This window comes from Notothenia rossii, assembly GCF_949606895.1.
Source record: "Notothenia rossii genome assembly, chromosome: 3".
In the NCBI taxonomy this organism is placed as follows: Eukaryota; Metazoa; Chordata; class Actinopteri; order Perciformes; family Nototheniidae; genus Notothenia; species Notothenia rossii.
The window spans coordinates 89,726,144-89,736,871 of NC_136901.1; the positions used below are offsets into that span (position 1 = coordinate 89,726,144).

General features: G+C 40.5%; 1 protein-coding gene across 4 annotated transcripts in view; it reads left to right on the forward strand.

Moving 5' to 3' along the window:
• The window catches only part of pcgf3 (polycomb group ring finger 3), an 88,043-nt gene extending 79,943 nt beyond the window's left edge, over positions 1 to 8,100 (forward strand). For all 4 annotated transcript variants that reach the window (XM_079671489.1, XM_079671486.1, XM_079671487.1 and 1 more), the window contains exons 9-10: positions 3,741 to 3,821; positions 4,662 to 8,100. In XM_079671489.1, coding sequence (XP_079527615.1) covers positions 3,741 to 3,821; positions 4,662 to 4,709 — 129 coding nt within the window. In that variant the 3' untranslated portion in view covers positions 4,710 to 8,100. The remainder of the gene's footprint in view (positions 1 to 3,740; positions 3,822 to 4,661) is intronic.
• The last annotated feature ends 2,628 nt before the right edge of the window (positions 8,101 to 10,728 follow it).

Sequence of the window (10,728 nt, forward strand, 5' to 3'; positions counted from 1 at the left end):
ATCGGTATTTTTCGATACTCTTATCGATACTTTTCAATAATTTGGTGTTGATAAACTAAAAAAAGACAAGGCGATGTGCCTGCAAGACTGCACCCAGGTAAACAAAACATATTACCCGTGCGCAGCAGCTAACCTGCCTGCGAGCCTTCGCTCAGGTCACATTTACACACGGCGCGGCTGAAGCCCGCTAGCACTATTAGGACTAGCAATATCGCTAGCACCGATTAAGATTCAATGAGTGTCTCGTTTGCAAATGCTTCATTAAGTTGCTTGTGTTACCCCCTTTACAAGCAACTAATTGAGTACATAGATTGCACCTTGCACTATCACCACTACATTTTTTTAAAGTGCACCCAGACCTTCGATCGCTTCGCTCTGTCCGCCATGCCTGCGGGAGTCTCACAACAATAATAAGAGCGCTGTTGAGAGAGATGAGGAGTGGCATTTACAGTGGCCAATCAGAGGGGTCTCAAACCGGATACATCACACGGGATGAGGGTTCCCAACCAACCAGAATTGTTTAAAGTTAAACTAAGGAAGAAGACGTAACAGATATACCGATAGCAGCACCGTTTGTCCAGAGGCTTAACGGTATACCGATACCGTCCAATCAGGTACCGGTATTGACTTAGCACCGGTTCTCGGTACCCATCCCTAGTCTTGACCCTGTGATTTTTGTAGTTTGTTTTTTTCCTGATAATTTACGGTTCTGTGCCGTTAATGACCTTTAAACTAATACCTGGCACCAGTTACATTTTCCTTTGCCTTGACTTTAAGGTAAATCCTTAAATGGGTCACAATGCAAAGAAAATATATTCAAGTTTTAAAGAAATGAAACGTTAACGGGGCATAAAAAACAAAACAAATAAAAGAAAGATTAGTGTATAAAAGTTTTTCTTTGTCTTTTTTAGTTATTGTCAGACTTCTTTGCAAAAGTGAATATCAGACTAAAGTGCTTAGATATCAGAGAATTATCTCCAATTATCATTAATGTTTAATCTTTGATCTAAGTTTGGGGTGAGAGTAAACTACATTTGTTTTAGTTGTATTATTTTTATTTAGTTTGTGGAAACATTTGTACCGTCTTCTTTAATTCTTGTTCCTAAAAAATAACACCGTTTGAATCACGTGTTCTGACAAAAGTCCTTTAAACAAAGTAGTAAGAATTAAAATAATTTGTTCGTTAAAGTTGTTTGGGCTCACCAGCTGGGCGTTAAGTTAAGTTAATCAGAAATAAATCACACAAAGGTCAGTTAATTATATTTTTCAGCCCTGACTCACTCACGGCCTTTTGTCTTGTTTGTTATATCCAGCAGGAAATGAGCTCTTATGATATCTAAATGTGGTAATTCCTCTATTTATTGTCTCTAACCGCCTCTTCCATGGCAGCAGGGGACGAGTGGGCGATAATTTGACAGATAGATTTTTAGATGCCGTGAATAATTATCCTAAACGCCTCCGTGTCGTCTATTTTTTGTATTTCCTGTCTGTTTTCTCCTGGCTGTCACAGAGATGAGTGGGAAGCCTCAATCATATCGTCACCCCGTCACCCCGTCCCCCCACGTGCCCCCCCCCCACCAGCTATTGTTGTCCCGTCTATTCTCCATAAAAAGCTGTTGTTGTGCTCAGCGGGGAGTCGAGCTTTACAGCGTCGTGCTTTGTCAGAAAACACAGATATTTATTCATTCCTCGTGTTTGAGAGGCTGTCCTCCTGTCACGCAGCTAAACGTCTGCAGGAAGTTAAATAATGATTATATAAAAGAGGAACCACCCCCAAACTCTGCTTTTCTGGGGTTTTCCCTTTCCTGAAGTGTGTTCTATCAGTAATCATAAATTGTATTTATAAGCGCACTTTCCATTTGAGTAAACAAAACTCAAAGTGCTACAGAGTCAAATGGTTAAAACCAAGCAACATATACAAATATAATAAAGTAAACGACAAAACAGTGACGTTTAGGTCGGCATGGCAACAAGTGGGGGTTTTAAAGATCTAGCAAAAGGCTATTCTAAAAAGATGCGTTTTTTTAGTGCATGTAAATGGTCTGCAAAGGCTCAAATCCCTGTCATCACTATGTAACACTCAAACTACTATTGGCTAGCGTTCCAACACATTCTTCGTGATAGGCTACGGGGCGGGACATTCAACTAACCAACAGAAACACATCTCAAGATGTTCACAGAAGAATTTCAGATGCTAAAATAACTGTTTCCGTTCCAAAAGTGCCATTCCTTTTCTTCTGTAGGTTGAGTTGCATTGATGTAGGAAGAGCAGACATTAAAAAAGGAAAACAAGGAACTCAAAGGATCTGGGAAGCGAGAAAGAGAGAGCGTTTTATTCTTATACGCTTCAAATCATACCAGATATATTCTCTATTTTCAAGTCGTCAATCATGATACAAGGCAAATTAATTGATACAAATAATCCTATTACATACCTAGTTCACCAATCGCGCAAATCCACTACAGCGCGGAGCACGGTTTAAGCGTGCCGTTCCCGGCCCGTTTTTGGTTGCGTTTCCACTCGGCGTAGTTCCGGCTAACGGGTACTTTTTCACAGTTTTTCTGGCTCTCCAAAATCGAGGTTCTTTCCGGGCCAACAACCGGGCTGAGTCGGGCTGAGTATGCTAAACTAGTGAGAGAATCGCTGGCAACTACAACAAGATGAACATATTTGACCGTGATTTAATTGTAATACACGTTTCTAAATGATGCCGAAGTAACAACATACTGATACCGGATAGTAAAAACCATGAATTAATGCTTTGACAAGTCTGCAGACAGACGGCAGACGAAAAACCTTTTAAAAAGCATGTTTTCTGAATGGAGATCGGATAAGCTAACGCAGTATATGCTCCGACCGTCCACACTCACAACAACGACCTACAGACATAAATAAACCAGCGACTGTATTCGCCATGACACAGACAGTCTGTGGTTTGTACTTGTTTAACTTGTGTCTAGTTTCTGAACAGATATGAGGAGCTGTGAGCTGTAAGTGCTAACAGCTAACGGCTGATGTTGGTTTTGTGGTTCTCATTGAAGATGACGTCATGGCTCCGCCTACACTGTGTTACTATAGTTACTGCCATAGCTACTAAACTGTAATGGAAACGCAGCATAAAGTGAGCCTGGCCTAACAAGGTCTAACGAGGCCTAGCCATACCGTACTAAGCCGTGCGAGGCCCTGCAGTGGAAATGCGCCATAAGAGGCTGCATCCCTGGATGTGTTTCCTCAAGTCATTTTATTTTGACACAAAAACAGCCTTTGTTGATTTTGAAGATGAAATCTCAGCTCGTCCTCTGGATTATTTTCAGTCTTTCCTGATCGCAGACCTGGACCGTTTCCACGCTCTCTGTGTTTGAGCTGATAAAAACCAGCTGCTGTTCCTTCATGATCCAACAGGTGGCGCTGTGGTAGTGTCATCTCCTCCTCTCTCTCAGTATTGACGGCAGAATATCAATGTTTCCTCTCAGGAGCCGCAGCAGCCTCGTGTTCCCTATTGAACTTCTCTGTTCTCCCAAAAAGCCTCACAGCTGCTCAGGAGCCCGCGACCGATCCATATCTAAAAAGTGCTTTGTGTGCAAAAAAAAGGAAATGTTAAAACTATGTCTGAAAAAAGAAGGAGTGTGGAAGTTTGACTACAGAGGCTTCAAACCAGAGTTACTCATAGTTTTTTGTCGTGTGGCTCACCTCAGTTTGAACTCAGAATAATAATCTCCTTTTTGTCGTCTTTTCACAGCTGGACATTTTATGCAACGAGGAAATTTTGGGAAAGGACCACACTTTGAAATTTGTTGTTGTGACGAGATGGAGATTTAAGGTAAGTCATGCTTCAGGAACACGAGGCAAGTGGTTTATATATTGCCTCTGAAGAACTGAGTGATTTGTATTTTGATTTAAAGGCATTTCTACTTTGTTGATTTCCCTTTATTCATGATTTTCTTCAAGAGTCATGACAAATTCAAATGTGGCCTGCTATCTCAAACTTTGAAATGAGTATTTCTCCCAAATCTTGAAAAGAATATCCCAGAAATTGAGATTTGGATAATTTTGTATCATGTGATATTTTTTATTTCTAGCCTAAAATCCAAGGTTTTAGTGTTTTTGTTTCAGGTATAAAAAAAAACATGATAAACAACAATTTATTTTGAATTTTCAGAAATGTTCACAAATGTTGAATTGAACAGTTTATCAATAACTAAATAGTTGAAGCTCAAGCCGGTGACGATTGATTGATAACATTAAGTATTCAGAAAAAGTCAGATTTGAGAAAAAGTCAAATTTTGGGAAAGTTCAGAATTTTGAGGGGAAAAAATCAGAATTTTGAGATTGTAAGAAAAAGTCAGAATTTGAGAGAAATTAAGAATTTCAGATTTTCAGGATAAAAAAGCCAACATTTTTAGAAAAAACTCAGTATTTGGTTCATGACAGGATGTATGATTACCTACAAGAACCAGTATTCCTCCATCTTGTGACTGTGTAACTCCCTCTCTTGGATATCAGCATGTGAAGGACACTGTTCAGGAACTAGTTGATGCTCTGTATGTGATGACTCCTTCCATTCTGGAGAGGATCACAGATACATGGATCCTGAGGTTCAAGCTCAAGCTGGTGACGAGTGAGATTTTTCTAACAGTTTGTGTCTCCCCCCCCACCGCAGAAATCCCCCCTCCTGCTCCATTACAGACCCAAGATGGATCTGCTGTAGCCAACACGGACACAACGGTTGTTTTTCTTTTTTATCCTGGTGGCCGCGGACTGTGCCGAAAACCTTTTTAATTTATGCAAAGACGATCATCCAACACCAAGCAAACACCCGACGGTAAAAGTCAACACGAGCCAGCTAATCGGGATTTAAAGGGCGAGGGGGGGGGAGCGACAACAAAAAAAACTGGCAACCTCCAGCACAGATACTGCAACACTGGTGTGTTTTTAGGAACTAAAACAACCCGTTCTTTGTCCGCTACATCCTAGATATGTGAACAAAACGAAAAAATGGAGAGTAAAGCATATATTTATACTTTTGTACAGAAGAGACACATGGAACCAAGACACTACTGGTGCTCTGTTTACACGCAAACACGATGTCGGGAAGCACCGTCTTTTTTGAGCTTCATGCAGATTTCATCCTCCTGAGACTGAGACGGGAGGAGGACGGGTCTCTTTTTATATAAAAAAAAGGTGTTTTTTTCTTTCTTTCTTTCTTCAACAATACACTCGACACGTCTTGGGAGCACAGAAAGTTTATGGAGAAAGTTATATACCAGGCTGTTTCACGTAAATTGTCTCTTGATTTTTTATTTTTTATTTTTCTCAGTTCGTCGGCTTTGTCTAATTTTGCTATTGGGTTCTTGATGATTGTCAATTGTGAATAGGCTTAAAAAAATTGTGTAGTAATTTATGTTCTATATACCAATATTGTACATAAAATGTCATTACAGAGAAAGAGAGAGACTGAAAAGAGTAAGAGAGACTTTAGACTGTTAGAAGAAAAGAGTGGATCCCAGAAGTGCTATCTTACGGTGGCTAACACGTGCTAACGCGCTCCACCGGCCCAACACTTTTCCATTAGTAGAAATGTTTTTTCACTTTGAAAAACGGTGCAAATATAAAAACACAAATGGGCCAAAACTCATGAAAGTGAAGAAACGTTTTCCCCAAGTTGACAACACATGGGGAACATTTAGTAAAAGCTCCAAACACAACGGAAACCAGGGGATTATAACACTGGAAACCAACCTTAAAATAAAAGTTTGAATGGCTTATTTTAACAATGTGATCTTCTGTAAGCTAACCTATTCATTTAAATAATAATGATAACACACTGACAGTTATGGAACAGACTAACTCTGCCAACAGTATAATCCCCAAACGTCACCTTGTGCTACGTTCCTAGCCGTGTGCGACACCTTTTAGTGTCCCCTAGTTTCCGTTGTGTTTTGAGCTTCTTGCAACGTTCTAGGTAAATTAGGCTGCACATGTGTTGTCAAGTTGGTGTGGATGTTTCTTCATTAACATTTGTGTTTTTATACCTGCATTGATTTTGAAACTGCTAAGCGTTTGTCCTATGGAAATGTTGTTGTCCGTTGTAGCGTGATTGCACCTGTCGGCCACCGTACTATCTATATGTCGGGGGCGATAAATTAGGATTTTTAAAGACAGACTCCCTATCAGTATCAAAGTATATAGAAGCTTCTCTATGTTGTCTGAGAAAGACAACACAAAACAAATATATCAGATCCTCTGCCATGTGTGTATGTTACATTGATCTCATAGCATTACAAGACTTTAGGAAGAAAGCTTCCCTTCATCTCACCGGCCATCCACGTCCTTTTTTTTCTGGTTGTTTCAACGTCATTATCGACCAACACAGTCTTAACAATATCACTACAGAACACACTTTTGCTCAGAAATGCCTGCAGGACATAACACATGCAATATTCAGGCTGGAAACGTTTCAAAAAGCAGTCTTTAATATCTGTTTCTGCAGTCTTACAGTGACACACCCACATGTTTACAGCTTTTGTTTGAGTAGCTAGCAGCAGATGTTGTTTGCCCTCTTCAAAACATGCATTTCATTTTGCCTCATTTTCCAAAACTCTCTCAAATCTCCATTTCATTTTGACTTGTAATTTGCATACCAGTCTCACTTGTCTTGAAACAGAGTAGAGCATCTTATCCCCAGTTTAAATTCTGATGTCAAATATGAAATGTTCCCGCCCACAGGAAGTGAATAGATTGGTGCAGGGGTGAAGTATCTCTGACCCAGGTTAGCATCTTCCTGGTTCCGTCGACAAGAAGAAATGTGATATTTCCATTGGGCTTCGGAGGAAATAATCTCTGTGGCAACTCACGTTTATGATGCTGACATGTTTTGTTCAGCAGGATCATTTCCACATATGAACACCACTTAATAAATGTTAAAGTGCAGTAGTCAGAAGTAGAAGGCTAACGTCGATTTCGCGTAGCCACCGCTAAGCTAAAGGCAGCTAATGTTCGGCCTGACAACGTTTATTTGTCTCATTTAGACACACGCTGTTTATAAATTCACCAGTGGGGTATTTTATGTCGTGGAACAAAACGTAAAAGTCTCTTCAACGTGTGTTCGCCACAGACCTTATTTCTGATTTCCAACAACAAACACATCCAGAGAAACAGTCGAGTTTGAAGGTGACAGGAAGTGCTAATATGCTAACTCAGTTCTGGGTTTTAGGACTCATTCCTGCACACCTCTTAAGGTTTAGAAGTCGAGGGCACATCACGGTGGTTCTGAAGTCTCACAGGCGGTCCGGTTTGATGAACATGAGTAGATTACTGACGTCACGTGGTGAGTTTAAGGAGTGTATCTTTCAGTTTCTTCTCAATGCCAGTCGGAGCTTCAGATGTGCAAAGTTTCAGAACATTTCTGATAGCGAAGTGGATATTGTTTTGTTCGTCACAGAATCAGTACAGAACTTGGATTTTGTTTCTGCAGGATAGCCAGTGTTCAATATTGTTGACTTCTCAACACACACATTTCCGAGTGTTTTTAAGAACTCGTGATTTTCAGGTTTCACACAGGGAGGTTTTTTTGAGCATTTTGATATTGAAATTTGAATTACAATGACTCCCGTTGGGTCATTTGGTGCTTATTGATGTGTGTTTCTAATCCTGAGGAGGACTGTTCCTCAGGAGCGTAACAAATGTTCTGTCAAACTACAAAAATGTCTTTACTCAATAACTGATAAACTGTCTTTAACACAACTGGATCCCTGAACGCCGGACCTCAAGTAGTATTACCTCACTGTCTGCAACTACACACCATTTATTTACCTTTGCATTGTTTCACTACAAGCCGTGTTGTCTGTGTTCATGCAGGGTTCCTATGCATTGTTAGGCTCCTAAACATCTATTAATTTCTAATAACAAGTTGGGAATGTCTGATTCACGCTTTGGCTGAAATCCTCCTATCTTTCCCAGTATCGTGAACAAAGTCGGTTATCTGATCTAGAATTGTAAGTCTGTTATAATGGAACATTTACATATGAAGACATGTATAGGAACCCTGCCTCGTAAGGACCTTTGACATGTGAATTATAAAGTTGTTTTTTTTTAGCCTACACTTCTGTAAACTCTACCAGCTCAACCAAAACTCCTCCAACAGTCTGTGATCTCTGAACTTATCCTTATAAATAACCTTTGATTTACCAAGGCCCTAAATCCAGTACCATATGAAGAGTGTTCATTATTTTTGGTTTTCTATTTCACTACATAAAATCTTGGAAAGTATTGATTGAAAAAAGGTTAAAATGCAACTACATCTTTGGGAAAATCTGATTATAAAAATATAATTTGCAGCGCATAAACTCATTTTTAAATTACTTTAATTATTGCGATTTCTCCCTTCTTTTTTTTTTCTCCTTGGAACAACACATAACAGCTTTTGGGGAGCGGAAACAGACACAACATCTAATCTGATTGTTTCTTTACCTGGGTGAAAACAAATTCAATGAGCCTCAGCTTGTGAACTTATTGTGTTAGAACTTGTTAAAAATCATGTAAACCTGTGCTTTACTGCAGACTGGGTGTTTTCAAGGTGTATTCACAGGTTCTGAGTCACACTGATCTGGTTTGCAGTTGTATTATTGGGAGAACTGTCCTGGTGTCAGCCATTTAAAAACATTAATGTTATTTTTCAATTTATCTCCTTGTCATGTGCGCACTCTGTTTGTGATGAAATCTCTTCAATGTGCAGAGGCTTATTCCCAACACAAGGTGCTACTCAAAAGTCTTTTAACTCTTACATTTCTGTATCATGCTGAGCAGACAGGGGGTGTTTCTCAATGTCGAGGAAGGCTGCTGCAGAGCCACTATTTCAAGCATGCTACGTCATCGAGTGCCGCCGAAGGACTGTTCCAATGTCCAGCATACTTGGAATTCTACCGAGCCCGAGCCCGGCGTACTTCGTAGCGAGACATTTCGAGGCTGCACATGTGTAGACGCCGCGGTTTTAAAATCCCCACAATGCTTTGCGCACGGACCAATTTCCCCAAATCTGTGGCGGAAAATTTAAGGCGGGGCCTCTCACATGACGCACACCTGCTAGCTTGTTCCACTCTTTGTTTTATTAGTAGTAGTATTCTTGCCTCGCTTCTGAAGCAAGACGCTCGGAAGACATGTGCTACCAAGCAAGCGTCCTCGACATTGAGAAACACCCCCTGTGTGAAAGACTGGCTTTGAAACAAAGGTTACATGTGTGTGTTTTCATTGTATTGTTGTACCCATGTTGTTTGAGGAGGCTCTGTTCACACTGCTGCAGATTTTGTGCAAAAATGTTCTGGATTTTTTTGTCATTTCAAAAATATTGTGTAGTCCCTTTCTTGATTTGCAGATATTAAGACAAATCACAGAGTAAACATATACTACCTACATGATGAGATGGACACAAATGTGCGGAGCTTATCTTCTCTGTCGTTGACCAATTGTTATTTGGCAGCATGCTAATCTCATAAAAATATCTTTATTTCAGCTTTTCTCAATGCATAGAAGACATCAGCACAAATACATAAATAAAAGCAGCAATAAGAAGGCTCTATATAGATTACATTTAGTTAAATATCTGTTTTACAACCTGCTGATTCCTTTTTTCTGTACGTTCACACATATACACAAATCTGATGCGGTGTGAACAAAGCTTCCTCTTCCTCCTGGTGTGTGATCTGTGAAGGGGAACCTGATGGAAAGGTCTCTGGCTCGGTGCTTCCTTTGGTGCTAATGTTCAAAAAAGATTCAGACAGAGACACAAAAGCACTGTTTTGCAAAGACCTCCTGTATTTTTTTTTGCACTGATATTTCTCACGCTTAAGTCCTTGGGTTGTCTTTATCTTGTCTTGTGGTGCAGAGATCGGTGCTCCCTTTCCTTTTCCCTTCATCTCATCGTATTGTATGTTGCTCTCTTGCCTGGGCTCGCACATAGACTGGCTGATTCTGTGAAAAATAAAAAGGAAAATGGTGAGAAATCAGATGTGCTAGCTGCAATTTCCTGCCTCAAAGTGAAACTCACGCTTGTTATACGCGACTCGGGTCAACATTCAGACTGAGACTTGCTTCGAAAAACACTTTCCCAAAGTTATCTCGACCTTCACTGCGTGTCTGAATGCTGCAGTGGATCGATGTTTGTGCTTTCTTTATCAGCCCGGCATAGAGACATCAGTGACAGCCGAGTTAAGAGGCTTAGAGCGGGCTGCAGATACGAAAGGTCTCCGTGTGTCAGAGTCTCCGACGCTTTGACCTTGAACACCTGTCAGCCCGTTTGTTATCGGGATCTGAGCGAGGTGGGCTGCGGTACACCTCCACCTCGATGTGAAGGAGAGTAAACCATTTATTCTCCTTTCTCTCAGCATTCATTTGTTGGCAGCAGAATATTTCCTGGCTCTTCTCTGTTCACTCCGCTGTAATAGCCGCTGCCCGGCTCACACTGTCCCTTATTTTTAAAATCCTAGGTAGAGCTTTCAGTAATCTCAGCGTCAGGGTTGGTGTGAGGCAGACGAACACCCATGGATATATCGACACTCCAAAATAACTAATTGTCACAGGTTGCTCGCCTCTGAGAAGCTCACATGCACTGAATCCCGTCCTTATAGCAAATAAATGTTAAATGGAGTGTTTTCCCACTTCAGGATTGTGACGTTTCCTTCTTTTGAGATTGTTTAGCTAGGATCGGCAAAGTCCTTTTTTTCGAAGGCAAA